An 18,123-nucleotide genomic window follows, 5' to 3' on the forward strand; every position below is an offset into this window, starting at 1 on the left:
ACTGTACACTCGTTGAACATTACATGTGAATTACTGGACAAGCGTATAGTTCAGCTGTTTATGTACATAGATTCTATATTCATCAGATGTAACAGATAAACACACCTGATGGGGATCCCATGTACACAACATATTAGGGCGTGTCATTTTAGGGAAACAACTTTTGCACATTTCTTCAGGGAAGCTTAAAAATGTGTTTTTGGGTGAGGAATTAAAAATCTGTTATTATTTTTGGGATTAGACATCATTTGGTAAATCTATGTTTGATTAAAAAGCACATAAACTGATCTTGGAAAAAGATTTTTACTTCTACCTTCTGAAAATGTCCAGTAATGCCAAATAACAATAAGAAATAGTATTTAATATATAATATAACTGCAAGTACTTGGCGATCATTTTTAATGATTTCTACACACATTTTACTTGCCAAGCAAAACTAAATTTTATTAATTTAACCAAAAGTATCTTTTGAATTCCCAAGTCATTTTACAAGTTTTTAGCACCCCTCATTTTTCAACATACCCTAACAACAAATGAAACCATGAAGCATGAAGTTACTTCAGTTCAGGATCAGTTTGTTATCTGTGCTGTGGACAAGGCTGGTGTCCTAATGCAGATTGTTCTGCCATTCCCTTTATGGTACAGAAAAGCTCCAAATATCCAGGAACTTACCATAGAAAAGTAGTGTTACGGTCGATTTTTCAGGGCAGGAGCTCATCATGATAGCCCCTATAGCCACATACCCAAGGAAGTGTAGCATTGATCCACCATTTACGTATATGTACACACATCAAAAATTAGTACATAACTACCTATTATTATTATTATTATTATTATTATTATTATTATACTTCTTTATAATCTCAAAGCGGTTTACAACCTATATTGAAGCATCAGATAAAACAATCCAGAACAAAACATTTAGTATACATTCAGAGCAATATAAATAACAGGAAACTAAAATATTACCTTAAAGATTTCAAAATACAGTGGTGCCTCGCAAGACGAAATTAATTCGTTCCGCAAGTTTTGTCGTCTTGCGAGTTTTTCGTCTTGCGAAGCACGGTTTCCCATAGGAATGCATTGAAAATCAATCAGTGCGTTCCTAAGGAGACAGTCGGGGACAGAGGGGAAACGCCGCGCGCCTTCCCCTCTGTCCCCGGACCTGTTTTAAAGCAAGGGGCAGCGGGGAGAAGATTGCTTCTCCCCGTTGCCTGCCCCACAATCTCTGGGGACAGAGGGGAAGGCGCGCGTGCCTTCCCCTCTGTCCCCTCTTTTGAAGCAAGGGGCGGAGGGGAGAAGATCGCTTCTCCGCGTTGCCGCCCCTTGGTTCAAAAGGGGAACACCTGCCCCCACCGCCCGGCTTCGGAACGCTGCTCCGAAGCGGGGCGGGGGGGGCGGGAAGACTTCTCCGCTGCCCCGGGCGATCTTAAAATGCTGGCGGGCGGGAGCGAATCGTTCGCTGCCGACCCCCAGCATTTTAAAATCTCCTCGGGGCAGCGGAGACTTCGCTCCCGCCCGCCAGCATTTTAAAATCGCCCCGGGACAGCAGGGGCTTTTAAAATGCTGGCGGTCGGCAGCAAAGCCCTCCTGTCCCCGGAGCTTGCGGGGCGGGAGGTGGGAAGAAGGCTGTTCTTCAGAAGGCTGTTCTGAAGGCTGGCGGTGGGAAGAAAAGCCCTTGTCCCCCCCCCCCCAGCCTTCAGAAGAGGTCGGGGGACAGACTGTCCCCGGACCTGGTCTGAAGGCGGTTTCCCTAGGAACGCATTAATTGATTTTCAATGCATTCCTATGGGAAACCGTGCATCGCAAGACGAAAAAACCGCAAGACGAAGAGACTTGCGGAACGAATTAATTTCGTCTTGCGAGGCACCACTGTATGTTGACTTGTAATAACTTGGTCAACTCTGAACTCATGCAGACTTCAAGGATAATAGATTCTGGGATATGATTCAGCGAGTTGGCAGAAATGACTCCCGTGCATGAGTGGAGAAGCCACTTCCGATCTGAGGTGCTGATATGAACTTGTATATGTAGCACCGAATTCACAGCTCTTAACTGAGGCGATGAGAGGGAAGGGGTTGCAGGATACACACGACCTTTCGAATGTCAGCGAGATAAAAAGTTAATGGTCACAGAAGGTCCAGACATTTCTATTTACTCGCACGATACACTGTCTGGAAAAACAGTGGAAACAGCTTTTTTAATAACCCAGCTCTCTCCGACAACGAAACTGCAACTTATGAAAGTAAGCTTCTCTTCTGAAAAGAATCAGGGCAAATTCTGAACACATTTTTCTCGCCTGTTCATGCATTTGCTTACAGGCAGCCAATGCTAAGTTTAAGGATTGCATCCATAAATAACTTGTGGTGAAATGGAGAATAAATATGTGGTGTGGGGGTTTTTTTTGAAGAAGAAGCCTGGGTTATTCATTCATCTTAAAGCAATAATACAGAAAACAAAGTAAAATGTGAAGAAATTGTATTTGCTGGGGAAGAGCTGGCAAATTCCTAAACATATTCCTTAAAATAAAATAAAAACACCTCCCACCATATCCATGGAAATGAATTCAGCTGAATGCAAGCAGGACTTCCTTCCAAGTAGGAGTTGCCAGCTGACCCCAAAGCCCTGGCCTGCTGCTCTGTGTTTTAACATCAGCTTGATCCACAATTATTATTAATTTTTGTAGTATGAGCATAGGCATTATCACCTGCTAACAAGGCAGAAGTAGAGACGTCACCTTGCCAACAAAGGTCTGTATAGTTAAAGCCATGGTTTTCCCAGTGGTGATGTATGGAAGTGAGAGCTGGACCATAAAGAAGGCTGATCGCCGAAGAATTGATGCTTTTGAATTATGGTGCTGGAGAAGACTTTTGAGAGTCCCATGGACTGCAAGAAGATCAAACGCATCCATTCTTAAGGAAATCAGCCCTGAGTGCTCACTGGAAGGACAGATTGTGAAGCTGAGGCTCCAGTACTTTGGCCACCTCATGAGAAGAGAAGACTCCCTGGAGAAGACACTGATGCTGGGAAAGATGGAGGGCACAAGGAGAAGGGGACGACAGAGGACGAGATGGTTGGATAGTGTTTTCGAGGTTACCAGCATGAGTTTGACCAAACTGCGGGAGGTAGTGGAGGACAGAGGTGCCTGGCGTGCTCTGGTCCATGGGGTTACGAAGAGTCGGACACGACTAAACAAACAAACAAAAACAAAAAAAAAACAAGGCAGAGCATACTTTTGTTCAAAACAGAGGAGCAACTCCAGAAAAAATGTTGGCAATCCTAACTTCCAAACACTTCTTTATCGCCCAGTCCTATGCATGTTTACTTGATAAACCCCAGTGGTACAAATGAAATTCATCCCCAAGCAAGTCTCATTGAACTCAGTTGCATTTCCTTCCCAATGAAAATGTTTAAGACTGGGATATAAACTAAAGAAGCATCTGTGGACAGCTCTTTCCCTTACTCTTACTTCCTGTTGCTTGGGGAATGTGCCAAGCTATTTTTATGTTTGTGTATGTATTCCTTTTGATAGCAACACATCAGCTAGGACTGTGTGATCCTGTAGACTAATGGTTGCTTCATCTGAGTAATCCAAAGGCCCCAAACGCTCAAAAGTTCGCCTTAGCAATCTCGCATTTCAGCTATGCTTTAAAAGTGATGTCAGGAACCATAATCACCAATGTAAGCTGCAAGGAAGATGTTATAAACTCGGGTCTTCAAAGTGGATCTGTGGATTCATCAAGCTGAAATCAGAGGCTGGGACCTCTAAAGAGCATTTCTGCCAGAGGCTAAGTGACTGAAGAGCTTCCTTAGCCGCGCCCCCCCCCCCGCCCAAAAAATACAGATATCTGATGACGTGAGCATATATGAAGCCAGTTACTCAACAGTTTGACCTCATTGGGGGGGGGGGGTGAGGTAAAGGCAGACGGCAGCTATTACACTGAATTACGTTCCTGTTTACTTTCACTGTCTTTGGGATCTTTTTTATGTCATCATGTGGAGCTGTTGTTGTTCCATGTTAGTAGTCGTCCTTCGTTTCCTAAGGGGACAACAGGCAGAGTTGCTGTCGCCGCTTACTGCCATCTGTGCAGATCCTCCCAGAGCAGTGATCCCTACAGCTTGACCTTTGGAAAGAAGCCAGTGTCCACCCGCTGGGCCTCTTGCTGGGTTTTGACGCTGACTCTCCCTGCCTTTAAACAGCTAAAACTTGAGATTCTCAGATTTGACCTGGGATGGGGGGGGAGTGGACAGATTTTCTTGGAACCTAGTTGGTGGGAAATGCTGTGCCAGTGAGCAGAGGGATCATTTTCTTGCAATTGCATTCAGATCCTGCAGCTGCCACCTCCCCAGAAGGCGTTGTTGAGAGTCACGATGGCTCAAACCCAACGGTCCTCAAAAGCACTCATTCGCTTGCCACTGGCAAGTGAATTTTCTAACATAGTGAGGACAGGGTCAAGAAAAGCCCACAAGAAAAGCCTTCTCAGAGACACTCAGAAATTAGTAAAACTTCTCACAGCTTTCTGGCAGTCTCCAAGTCTCACTGTAACAGGCATGAGTCTTCATCCAGTTCAGTGATGGCAAGAAGGGCAGGATAATTTCAACCCAGTAATCCTGGGACCTGAGGTACCAACTCACATCCAAGTAGAACCTGCTCTTCCTTCTGCTGAAGGTGATGTGCAAGTCATTTGCTAACTCTTCATTGGAGTTTGTTGTGGAGGGTTTTTGGCGGGGTGGAGTTGCAATTCTTGCTTTTCTTAAATCGCCAGGTCCATTGGCAGATCAACCATGGGATAAGCTTTGCAACACTCATGAAATGTCATTCGAAACCATGAGATTAGAGAAACTTGTTCCTAAGTCATTAGAAAAGGGATGGGGATGCTGTGGCCCTTGAGATGTTGTTTGACTCCATCTCCCATCATCCCCCGCCAGAATGGCCAATGGGCAGGTTTGTCATCTCTTGCTTCAACACATCTTTCTATCATGTTGATTAGCTTCGCCTTTGCGTCCATAAGGACAAATAACTATCTGTATTTAATTACCAAAAAATTGAAACTATGGTTTCCACAAGTCTTTCTCACTTACTTTATGATTTTGACCACAACGTGTGCAACTTTAGATAATGGATGACCCAGCCTTTTACCTCTGGCGTGGCGTGAAATGCAGAATAAATTCTGAAGCGGCTGTATTTGTCAGTTCTGTTTGTTGGGGTCAGTTGAGTTGCCAAGGACAAGTGGAGAGCCCCCCTGAAACCTCAGCTGCAACCTGCTCTGCAATTGGCAATGCGAGAGGAGGACAAAGACTGACTGTACAGAAAAAGAACCTGATGTTCATGGGCTCTCGAGGTCAATGCTCCCAAGCCTTTGACTGCTCTTTGCAACACCATTGAGCAAACAGACTCTGAGAGCAACAGCATGTTTTCCTCTCCCTCGAAGAGGCATTTGATAGCAAACTTAGCAGCTTGGATTGAAGCGCCGGGGAGGCCAGCTGCTTGTAAGCATTTGGTGTGTGCATCTGGCAGGTGGGTGGTGGGCAGTTTCTCCCTGCAAACTGGAGACTTCCAATGTCCGTTTTGAGCATCTGATTTGTTTCAAGGTGGTTTGAGCCATGTGGGTTGCTTACTCCACTGCTAGCAGCAGCACAGTGACAGGGTAGCGCCCATTCCATCAGAACCAGAAGAAAATGAGAATAGGTGCACAGTTTGGAAAGTATTCATAAAAGCAGAAAATCCTATGCATTTTGAGCTGAAACAAGCTCTCCAACGCCGAGCGTTGAGTATTAAACAGAAGCTTCTTTCAAACTAAACATTTCGTTCTACCTTGAAATATGCTAGGTTTCCCACTTTACAATTAAATTTTATTTTATTTTATTTTTGCATTTATTGTTCACTTTCTGTGGTCTCATTGGGTGTAAACCCGTAAAATAACCATTTGGAAGCAAAGTCTTTGCCTGAAAATGACCCTTAAACTAGACTGGGGCACTTAAGGTGTGACAAGGGTGAAAGCAAATTTGCAATTGCAATGCACGCTGCCCATTTTGGACGCAATTGTTCCACCCTGGGGGGTTTTACGTTTTGATGGGCAGGAACTGTTCGTACCTCCATCACTTCCACTTAGAGCACCTACTTTCATGCTTCCTCCTAGTCAATTTTTCCTTAGAGGAGACACTATTTGTGTGGCTTAGGAAGACTTTCCTTGAGTGCAAATTACCTTAATAACATAAAAAAAATTAATTCCAGCTTGCCAAAACATAATGTCTTTTCTACATCAGAACATAAGTAAAATTAGGTCATTTGAAAAATTGAAGAGACAGTTGTGTGGCAAAAGAACTGCAATGAAACACAGCATTAGCTTATTTTAAGACTGGTGTCATAAGCTGATGAGAATGCAGGTGGTTTCTGGTTTCTGAATAGCTTTTACATGGCTGCCATTTGAGGTTAAACAGAAATGCTGTGGGTAAGAAGTGTAACTGTGCACATCTCTGCAGATAACCATGCAGCAATATAGCATAGAAATTGATGAGGGGTTGGCTGAACGTGTGAGCCAAATGTTTTGTTTGAGGTAGTAACAGGTGGCACTGTTTTGTTGCGTTATTCCTCTCTGTGGTGCTGCACTGGATAGTTCAGTTGGTTGGAGCGTGGTGCTGATAACGCCAAGATTGCAGGTTCGATCCCAGTATGGGAGAGCTGCATATTCCTGCATTGCAGAGGGTTCAACTAGATGATCCTCAGGGACCCTTCCAACTCCAGAATTCTATGATTCTATGTTTAACCAGGTTGCAGTCATCAACTGATAAGCAATATATATGTGAATCAGCCTAAATATTTCAGAGCCAACTCTATGAGGCAACAGGGTAGGGTGATCTGTTTCAGCATGCTGGGAGTGAGAGATCAAATAGATGAAGCCAGAAATTTAGTGTTTGAATGCTGCAGAGTGAGCCCTAGTGATAGGGCAGGGGGAGCATTTGGGCTCCACTTCAGGCAGTAGAATATCTTAATTTGGGTCAAAGGGCCACAAAACAGCACTACAGGAATAAATGATCTGTATCAACAATTGTAGGCCCATATTTCTAACATTACACAACTGCAGATTGGTTCCACACCGCCACCTTCAGACCCTGAAGGCACTTGATTGAATTAGTGGTTGAAACATTCCATCCAGGAGTTTGACAAGCCTTATCAGGGACCTCAGCTGGTTCCTTGAGCCACCTCCTCTCTGATTCCGTTTCGCCATGGCTGTTAACATTGTAATTGAGAAACCAGAAACACCCCAAATATTCAAAAACTGGCCCTAGAGAAGCCATCAATTAACTTGCAAGGAAATGCGACAAAGGGAGTGAAAACCAATAAAAGAGTAGCACAGAAACAAAGCCATTGACTGACTTTGAATGGTTGCCAAAGAGAAGTTCTGTACTTTTTAAAACGGCATCAATCCAAACAAAGCTCAGGGTCCACCATGCACTGCCTGGTTCTCTATAGCAATCAAAGCACAAACCTGCAACAAACTCATTTCTGTATCATTATATGCCCGTGGACATTTTATAAAAACAAATCTGAAACTGGGGTTGTTGTTGTTTTTACAACTGCTCATTCAATCAGATGGTCCAGATTATACTTCAGAATTATTTTGGACCTCCCTTCTCTTGGAATAAAATTAGCTATGCATCCCATTATGCTCACAAATCATGTTTGCATAAGCCTGCATAAATGTTTTGGGTTATTAGTTAGAAGCGACAGCCTCATTTTGCAAATAACAAAATTTGCAGGATTTTGGAGAGGGGTATTAGGATGATAGAGGAATTCTGGAGAGGGAGTTTAGGGAGGATAAAGGCATCAAGTTTGGCTCGCTCTAATTAGGCCAAAATCAGTAAACCAGAAATTCAGCAGTTGCTGTGCTTGGATCTGCCAAGTCCCAGCTTCTGCCAGTGTTAAATGTTGGAACAACTTTTCATCGTGTTTTCATTTCAATCGGCATGGAGGAGGGGAGTTCATAAAATTGACACCGAAAAATATAGGAGGGATGGACTCGGGCAACTAAATACATTAAGCACTCTGATCCTAGAGAAGCAGCAGTCAGCTCTCCAGCGGCTATGATCTTGAAGACTTTCCCCCCATTTTTGGTTTTTCCATTTGTTTCTATGGAAACGCTGAGACGGAAGAGACGTCCTGCCAGGAAAAGTAAAGTTGGAACCCTTGTAAAAATACAAAAAAACATCCTCTTGCTAGGCAAGCAGAAATTAGCATTTGCCATTCTCCTTGCCAACAACACCTACAAGAGTTGGGGTCCAAAAGGCCTGCGGGGATTCCCGCCCCCCATTAGTAAAGTGCTGTGAACACAAAGACAAGAGACCTGCCAAAACTGGAACTGCAATCCATCACTCTTCTCTTTTAAAGGAAGCAGGCCACTTAGGGCCGATTTAAACTCTCATCAGAATCCAGTGGTAAAAGCTTTTCCTGGACCGTGTTCTGTTAGGTTGCAATGGGCAAATTGCTCCCCTATGCTTGTACTGTATATTTATTGTTTAAATTTATATCCTGCCTTTCCATGTCTCCATGCTCAAGGCAGGTAACTGCATTGAATGCAACACAAATCCAAATCAGTATATAGGGCAAACAAGTTAAAAAACAAAACCAAAAAGAGTTCAGTTCCATGTAATTGTCTAAATAAAAAGGTCTCCATCTGTTGCCAGAAGACCATCAGAGAGTGGGGCTAAATAGGCCCTCCTAGGAAGGGAGTACCAGAGCTCAAGCAAAGCCACTCAAATGACCCTGCCAGTCACACTTCAGACGTTGCTTGAACTGTGGGAAAGGTGCCCTCCAAAGACCTTAAAATACAGGCACAGTTTGTATGCAAGGAGACAAAAACTAGCAGACAATGGAGAAAGCAGATCTGACACGCTAGCTTTCTGTTTGCAGGGAGGACTTCCCTCCCCCTCCCCCCCCCCCCCGGCCACACACTCTGTCCTGTTTGGATATTGGGTATCATTCATCCATCCACCACCTATAGCTCCTAATTCTACAGTCCATCTGTATAAAACTCTTTTACCATCTGATTCTGTTAACTGTGTAAAGCCATCTTTTGTGCAAAACTTGCTCGCTTACTATTATTCACCATTTTTATTTACTAAAAGAATTGCGTGTGAATGTACAGTTCCATAGTCATCATCCCATTGGGGGGAAATGTGTTTTTGTATGCACCTTGCATAGATCTTAAGACAACAAATTACAAACTATTCTGAATAACAGAATGAGGCTGAATAAATGAATTGGGCGCACCATGTGCATGATCACTTATGCCATTGAGAGAACTGAGAGTGCTTTCTGCTACGTTTACATTGGAAATCTTAGTAGTAAAGTAAATGGTAAAAGGTGCTGGGCTGACATTGGATGAAAATCCTCTCTCCACAGCTGTCAGCAAAAGGAATGATTACATTTGGTCATACCCTTCCCTGGCTGAATACACAGCTGATCAGCTGAGCTGGGTTTTATTTGGTTTATTATTCTTACAAATTCAACAGTTACCTGAACATCTGATCTATTGGCTCTCCATTCTGGCAGTACACTTGGGAGAGAATGTAGTGTTCCCTTGCCTACGTTGGGCAATCCAGCATTCCTGTTTTTGGCTAGCCGCACAAAAACCCCAGCATAAACAAAGAAAATGGTTAACAAGCACAGGTAGTGAATGCCCCCACTTTTTCTGGGTCCTCTAGAGGCTTGCCAGTGCAGATGTACATGCAGCTGGCCTTAATTGCTATGTTCAAAAGATCATGCTCTGCAAATATTAGATGAGAAGCAGATTCAGGTGTTTGCCCGTGTTTTCGTGAGCAGTCAGCTCAGTTTATGAGAGCCTTACTTTTTGCTCCGCTTCTGTGCGTGAGGGTCTTCCCACATGCACAGAATGTGGTAATGTAATGCACTGCACAACAGGCTGCAGTTGTGTGTTTTGCTGCTGCTCAGTGGGGAAAGTTCCCTGCTGGTTTTGCTTTATTTGTGCTTTGAAACAGTGGCGGAGAGCCTCTGGCCCACCAGGCTTTCATATCCTTCCCCTAGCCCTCTCTCCTAAGAGAGGATGTGGCTAGAATAATCACCTGTGGTGTGCCTGTTTTCTCTCTTTTTAAAAAAGAAACCTCACAAGTCAAGTACATGGAAGATAGCATTTTCTCATACCGCACTATCTGCAGTCTAAAGTGGCATAGTCTACTTAGAGGAATAATGTCAGGAGCAGGTCAGTAATAAATCACATGGTGTCAGTGAAGTTAACTCTTTATTCAAGGAAGCAAGGTCAGCTCAGGAGGCCACGCCTAGTGAACACAGCAACTCATCCCAGCAGGTCTTGCCCCAATGAGGCAGTTGCGAGGAATGAAGGTCCCCACCACTCTCTAAAACAGTGTTTCCCAACCGGTGTTCCGCGGCACATTAGTGTGCCGCCGGACGTTGCCTAGTGTGCCGTGGGAGTAGTGGCGTAGCGTGGGGGGTGCCAGGGGTGGCAGTCGCACCGGGCGCAACATCTGCGGGGGGCGCGAGTCCAGAGGGAAGGGACAAGTTCCTTCCTCCGCCGGGCTCCCCGCCGCCACCGCCAGCCTTGCGCCCTAGTGCGCGCGCCCCCCGCCGCCGCTGCGGCTGCGCTCCACTCACTGCTCGCAGGAGGAGCAGCCACTGCAGCAGCGCTGACACCGCCACCGGCGCCTGGCCGGGCACGGGCAGCCTCCGCACCCCGACGCCGACGGCATCCCCTTCCCCCTTTTTTTCCAGAGCTGGGGGAGGGGGAGGTTTTAAAAGGGGGTCTTGCATTGGCGATCCTGCAGCACTTTGGGCCGCACGACGCGAGCGCGCAGCACGGATCAGCCACGACCCCACCCCGTGCATTTCCCGGGGAAAAGTGCTCCACGTGGGAGGCGCGTTTCCCCTTCATTCCCTCTCGTGCAAATCCTCCTTGGGTTCCCTCCCCCGTCTTTCCTCTCCCTACCTCACAAAAGCCTCACCTCGTCGCCTCCTCGCTGCCTCTCGCCTCCGCAGGAGCGTTTCCCTCCGCGGAAGAAGGAGCAGGGCGCTTTTGCAACTTTGCCTTCCCCGCCCCACCACGGAGCACATTTTCCTCGCCCCCCCAACCCCCGCATGTAGAATAGAAGCCCTCCAGCCTCCACGGTGCACAAACTCTCCCCTCTGCAACGAAGCGCTTTGTTGCATATCTTTGGTGAGGTTTTTAGGCAGTCTTGGTGCACCTTAAATCAGCGCTAATTGCGCCTGGACGCAGTATTTACTTCTGAGTAGGCCCCCTTCTCCCCCCCCCCCCCCCGTAGCACCTGACGTTGCTATTCGTATCATCAGGTTTGTTTGTTGATAATTTAATTGTTTTAAAAGCATCATGCTAAAGAGCTCTCTCCCACCCCCAGACCCTTGGGCAAAACAGAAACACACACATACACAAACACAGAGATTGAGCCCTGCAGGTTTTATGAAATGAATGGATTCTGAATGCCTGTTTCAGTGGCTTGTCCGCCTTAGGCTGCTGGGCCAGACACCTGTTACACGGTGCAGTCCGTAAGCTGTGAGCGCTGCTACCTGCCGCCGAGACCACGTAACGACAGTCTTGAAAGACCTACATTGGCTCCCAGTACCTTTCCGAGCACAATTCAAAGTGTTGGTGCTGACCTTTAAAGCCCTAAGCGGTTTCGGTTCAGTATACCTGAAGTAGCGTCTCCGCCACCATCGTTCAGCCCAGACACTGAGATCCAGTGCCAAGGGCCTTCTGGCAATTCCCTCACTGTGAAAAGTGAGGTTACAGGGAACCAGGCAGAGGGCCTTCTCGGTAGTGGCGCCCGCCCTGTGGAATGCCCTCCCATCAGACATCAAAGAGATAACCATTACCTTCTATGCTGTTACTATTTTTTTATTTTTTTTTACATAAGTAAAAAGTGACTTTTCCCCATCTGGCATGGTGGTGTGCCTCGAGATTTTTTTCATGAAACAAGTGTGCCTTTGCCCAAAAAAGGTTGGGAAACACTGCTCTAAAACTCCTCCTTCCCCGGCTCCTTCCACAGGAACCTGAGGCTCCTTTGTCTTGCCTCTCTTTGCTCCACCCTCTTTGTGTTGGGAGGAGCTGGTCACAGCAGGAGGAGGAGGAGACCCCTTGGCTTCTTCACCAGCCTGACTCATCTCTGCCTCTTAGCCCACCTCCTCTCCAGCCTCCTCTTCTGCCTCTGGTTCTGGACTGCTCTCTGCCACAGACTCTTCCTGCTCGCTAAACCCTGTTACCGCTTTGACTTCTGACCTCTCCCCCTCCCAGTCTTCTCCCTCTGACCACTCATTGTCATCCCACCACCAAACCCTGGGCTCTGAGCCTTTTTCCATTGGGTGTTCAGCTGGTGCCTCCCACCACTTCTCAGTATCCAGCCACTTCACGATAAATATGCACTCAGAATTCTGACCCCCCCCCCCTTTTTAAGATAGCTTGAGATTTGTGAAGTTTATTTTTGCATTTATATCCCACTTTTTTCTCCAAGGAGTTCCAGGTGATCTACATGGCTCTCTCCCTCCCCAATTAATCCCCCACAATTCTGATGTAGGTTGGGTTGAGAGACACTGGCCGGCCCAAGGTCACCCAATGAGCTTTATGGCGGGGGGTGGGATTTGTACCCTGGCCTCAGGTCTCAATACCCTCGTCCCACTGCTCCTCTCAGCAATACAGACGACTGCAGTCAGAAGAACAACTATAGCAGTTGTTTTAAGTAATAGCACTGCACTAAAGTCATTGAGAAAGTGGCAAGGAACCGCGGGAAAATGCAGCACAGGAGAAGTTTTGATTCTCCTTGTGAAGAGAACAATTAAACAATGCAGCTAAACAGTACAGTCGTACCTCAGAAGTCAAACGGAATCCGTTCTGGAAGTCTGTTCCACTTCCAAAACGTTCAGAAAACAAGGTGGAGCTTCCAATTGGCTGCAGGAAGCTCCTGCAGCCAATCGGAAGCCATGTCAGATGTTTGGGTTCCAAAGAACGTTCACAAACCGGAACAGTCTCTTCTGGGTTTGCGGCATTCGGGAGCCGAAACGTTAGGCTCGCAAGGTGTTTCAGAACCAAGGTATGGCTGTATTTGAAATGGTATGAGGCACTTGCTGCCATGAGACTAAAAAAGAGAGACTTTGATAAGGATGCAGCAGAAGCACAAATAGATGCTAAAGAACTCACAATATAATTCAAGTGGAGGTGCTTTTTCTTTAAGAATCAGCACTGAGCTGCAGGCCTTGATCTCTCATTCTGAATAATTACTGTGTTTTTAAAGATCCAAATCTTTGTCACATTTATTTTAAAAAATACAGTGCATTAGTGGAGTGTAATAATTTCGCTGCAGAAATAATTACTAGCTATTATGGTATTGTTTGACAGATGCTGCATTCAATTTAAATACAAGTATCTAGGATTTGACAATCAATTTCTCGTTATGAAGCTAAATGACTTCTGTATAGGCATGTTAGCAACAAACATTATTTTTTTGCCTGCTGGTGTAATTCATAGGCTGCTGTTGACATTTCTGGGGACTAAAGGAGCAGAATGCTTCCTTGCAGAGAAAACCAGTCTTGCCTTAACAATGGGCCGTAACTCTTCCCTCGTGATGAATAGCCCAGTCCAAAACCCAATCGTTCTATTGTTCATCTTGGGCCAGGTCAGTCACTCTGCAAAAATAGGATTCCCAAGGAGACATCCCCGTTGAAAAGATGCCTCATAAAAGCCACTAGACTTTGAAAACTAGCTCTTGGTTGATTTGTTAGTAGCCTTCTTCAGGCATTCTTCTTCAGCGCTGAGACATCAAGGGAGGGATGAGCAGTGGGGATGAGCGAGCCAACTCTGTGTCCTTGTCCCTCCCCATCCTCATTGACCTCAGCAAGTTGGAGGATTAAACTCCTGAAGGAGGAAAGAGACTCCTGTAGATGAAGGCTCCCTGCATTTCTTAGAACCCAAGTTTTCCAGGGTTCAAAAGCACACGGAACCTCCAGCAGTACAGGTGGCTCCCCTAACAAGTTCATCCCCGAATTCCAAGCAAGTAATAGATATGTGACAAAGGGGCGAAGCTAGCACCGTGCCCACCCCACCCCTTGTGTTTTAACACCAAAGATTGCCTGAATGTGTTATTTGGGGGGGGGGGGGGAGTTCTGCAGCCATATTTAGATATTCGAAATTTTGCGCAAGGGCTTTGAACTGGAGGGGAAGCGTTGACCTGTGTGACCTGAGCATGGGAGCTAAGCTATGAGCAGGAAGGTATGAAGGGAGCTTACAAGTTTAGCAGAATCCTTGCATTTTCAGGGTTCTAAGCACAAGGCAGGATGCACTAAATTCACGTCATTCCTACATTTCTGCTCAATGCAGGATGGTTGGGGATGGAGAAGACGAGCCAGAAGGCACAGCACCCCATCTTCGGTTTAAACTCTCCTGTATTCTTTTGAACATGTGAACAGGGGCTCTGTTTGCATCTTAATGTGTAAAACATGCACAACATTAATTGCTCTGCTGCTGCTGAGCTGGTGTGATAGTGACGAGTGTTGTTACTAGAAAAGCCCCTCAACGATGAAGTATATATACAAGGAAGTCTCCCTTTTTCTGCCTAACCTATTTTACCGAGTTGTGATGCCAAAACACAACAGGGAAGCAGCTTCCACATCAGTAAACATTAAGTATGATTTGTGCTTTTGCTAGGCTGTTTTAGACTAAACACAACACAGATGATCATCTTGTGCTTATACTTTGTGCTTCCATCATTCCCTTCTTGTAAGAAAAACTGTGTGGGAAAAGTTACAACGCTTGTTTTATTTTATTTTTAGGTCACCATTGGTCAACTTTATTCAACGGAGAAGTTAATTATCGAATGCCCACAGAACGTCTGATAGTGGATGAACTCATCTTTGCCTGTAGCAGTGGCGGATTAGCCTCAGTATTCTGGAACACGCACAGATTTTTACTTGAACATATTGTATTCTCTATGTATATTTGAGCTGTCTTGTTTCTCCACCTTGTTCACTAAGTCTTAACATAAGCTGTTCAGAATTTTTCATAGTGTGCTTTCAATATGCCAGTAAGATGATAACAATGTGTTGCCATGTCTGAGTGTCACTATTTGCTTATATCAAGTTTTCTTGCCAATAAAATTCCATAAACTGAGGTTTGCTTGCTTCTGCTACTCAAGTTAATGTCTTTCACCTAGCTCAGAAACTGGTAAATGAATATTTATTGCAACTTGGGGAATTCAGTGTAGAATTTGTGACACTCTCAAAACCAGGTGTAGGAACTTGAGACCCTCCTCGTGTTGCTGAACTACAACTCCCCAAATCTCAGGCCATTGGCCATGCTTGCCAGAGCTGAGGGCAGCTGTCCTTCAGCAACATCTAGAATGCCAAAGGTTCCCTACTCCTGTTCTAAGACTGCAGTCCTAGATCAATTTTTACTAAGTTCATGCACTGCAGGCAGTTTGAACTTTAGCTTCCACTCCAGGACAAACCGAATTTCCCTAAGTATAGGGAACCATAGTTTTGTTGAACACTGCTTAAGCATTTCAAAATTTCATGGGGGCTTAATCTACTTAAAACATGTTATCTGACGAGCTATGAAATTTACAACTTAAAAGGATTGCTTTCCGGCACCTGAGCAATGGAGTGCTGTGTTTTCCAGAGGCTACAAATATACAGGTATTCACTTGGTGTGCCATATCACAGCAGTGGCAAGGGCAGTTTGGCCCACAAGGCTCCCCCTCCCAAGCTGCACCAGGTCAACAATTGGGCAGGTAAACATACAGCTACCTGCCAAAAGTGTAGTTTGTAGGCACCACTAGTCAGCTGATCACTGATACTTGCAAATTCCTACGCCTTTGTTCTGTTTGATTGCAAACCACACACATAAAAGAAAACACTTCTCTCGACATCAGGGTGATGCCAGATTAATTGACAGGTGGGTCCTATGCACACAATCCCTGCCACGGCAGCTGTGTGGCATTCTCATACAAAACTGAACATGTACAGTGCCAAAAGAAAATAGTGACACCAGCATGAAAACAGTGATGAGGCAGAGGCCTGGCCAATGGGATACAGCCCACATATTACCTAGTGTTTTAAAAAAATCGAACCTAAAGGTACATCTAGCCTTAACAGTATGCCTCCCAATAGTTAAGCCAGTGCTTCTGAGAAGGTTACAAGCATGGTGAGAATAACCATTTGGTTGTCACCTTGTGAACTCCGTGACCATAGTCTTAAATATATATATATCGGACACCATTGGACCTTGTGAAAATATATTATGTGTGTTATGCATTATAAGTAGCGCTCTCACTTCAGCTGGGGATCTAGAAGCTGCACAAGATTATGAAACAACCACTAGAAGCAAGTTTGACTGTAGCACCGCATTCAGCCCTTATTCTTCAGTGAAGCATTCAAGTGCATTGTTTTTAATCAATGCTTCCCCCTCCTTCCCCAAGCTCTTGGATCATCATACTAGTTGACGCCAGAAATTTGGTTTCTTTATAGACATATAAGGAAGAGATTCCCCGCCCCCAGCCCCCTGTTTACAGCAACAAGAAATGTTCCAGTTTGTTCATCAATTGATAAGCACTGTACAAAGGTAGTGGCGAGGGGATGGGAGAAGGGAAGGAGTTGCTTCGAACATATTGCTGATCCTATCAGCCTCCTTATCGAGTCCGAATCTCTGCTGAAATGTCAGGCACCAAAATTAGGCTATTTGCTAATTCAAAGGTCAAAAGAACACAACAATTTTCTGAAACTTACAAAAACATCCAGGCTTTTTACTAGCAAACATGATTAACCATCTGCTACATCTGTAGACACCAGATTGCTCCCATGCACTTGAGAGTCCAATCAAAAAAAGGCATGGAGAGCCTTTAAGGAAGCAGGTTAAACCTCATAGGCCATGTCCACAATTGCTAGATTTATGGGAATGTTCCAAAGAATTTCTGATCCACCAACCGTGCTTGGCACAAAACCCAGGGCTAAGTAAACCTGGGTGTGTACTGCACTTGGCGTGCATTCATGGCCACCAAGCTGCATTCAGTAGGTTTCATCTCATATCATACAGACCTATACTAATTACAGAGGCTTGTGTTCCTACAGCGTGGCTACCAGCATTCAGCCGGACAGATCTCATGACACAGAATTAGCCATGCTTCTAAAGGAATTACAGTAAACAAAGGCTTCTTAACTATTGCACCTAAGCAGTTCCACCATACAAGTTACATGACTCCTCTACAAAGCAGGTATCGCAGAACCCCCTCCAGACAAGCGTAATTGCAGTTTCCAGGCAGGCACACGTAGGGGAGCTTAGGGAAGAGTGACAAAACCAGCTCTCTATATTATTGTGAGCATCTACCGTTCATCAGACAGAATGGATTTACCTGAAGAAAGTGATGTTCTGCAAGTTAATGGTATCCTAGAAGCCTTCATTGAAGGCTGCAGGACTGTCTTAAGCATATGCGGTGCCGGGGTGCTGCCTGGTGCCCCCCCCCCCCCGGTTGCCCAGTCCCAGGCACGCAGGAGGGCGGAGCCGGCCGCCTCAGCACCTTGCTGGCCCCCGAACATGTGGCACAGAGCCACCCACAGCAGAAGCGCCCACCACAGCGCTCTGACCGATGGGCGGGCTCTTTCTCGGACTCGATTCTCGGCCTGGCACCCCTGAGAGGCCAGCACCCGGATGCCCCGCACCCCTAGCACCTATGGGCAAGACGGCCCTGAAGGCTGATATCCAAATGCAACCACCAATAGTTTGCTTGTACGAGTAGTGCAATCAATGGTTTCACTCAATTGAACATCATTCCTACGTGCTTACTTGGGCAGATGGAGATTCTATATAAGCCAGAAGATCCCAAGTTCCACCCCAAACTAAGATGTTTAGCATCCATTTTCTCTTCCTTCTTACCATATGCTGCTGACATTGTGATAATGGCGAGCGGCACAAAAAGCCACACCAGAAACGCATAAAAAGCCCTAAGTCGATTTACACAGTCTTAACTATATTCAGCAGTTTTGCCTGTCACTTTCATACACATGGCCAAGATCAGATTACAATTGATGGGCAAATTGCACTCAACCTTAAGCATTGTAAAATAAACAATCTAGTTGTTTAAAATAGAAGCAAC

General features: G+C 45.5%; 1 protein-coding gene across 2 annotated transcripts in view; it reads left to right on the forward strand.

The window, feature by feature from the left end:
• The window catches only part of LYRM4 (LYR motif containing 4), a 56,652-nt gene extending 41,506 nt beyond the window's left edge, over positions 1-15,146 (forward strand). For both annotated transcript variants that reach the window (XM_077933308.1, XM_028737813.2), the window contains one exon: positions 14,810-15,146. Coding sequence is in view for 1 of the 2 variants with exons in the window: in XM_028737813.2 (XP_028593646.1) it covers positions 14,810-14,872 (63 nt within the window). In the remaining variant the exon portion in view is untranslated. The remainder of the gene's footprint in view (positions 1-14,809) is intronic.
• Positions 15,147-18,123: the final 2,977 nt, after the last annotated feature.

Source organism: Podarcis muralis, chromosome 8 (genome assembly GCF_964188315.1).
Source record: "Podarcis muralis chromosome 8, rPodMur119.hap1.1, whole genome shotgun sequence".
NCBI lineage: Eukaryota > Metazoa > Chordata > Lepidosauria > Squamata > Lacertidae > Podarcis > Podarcis muralis.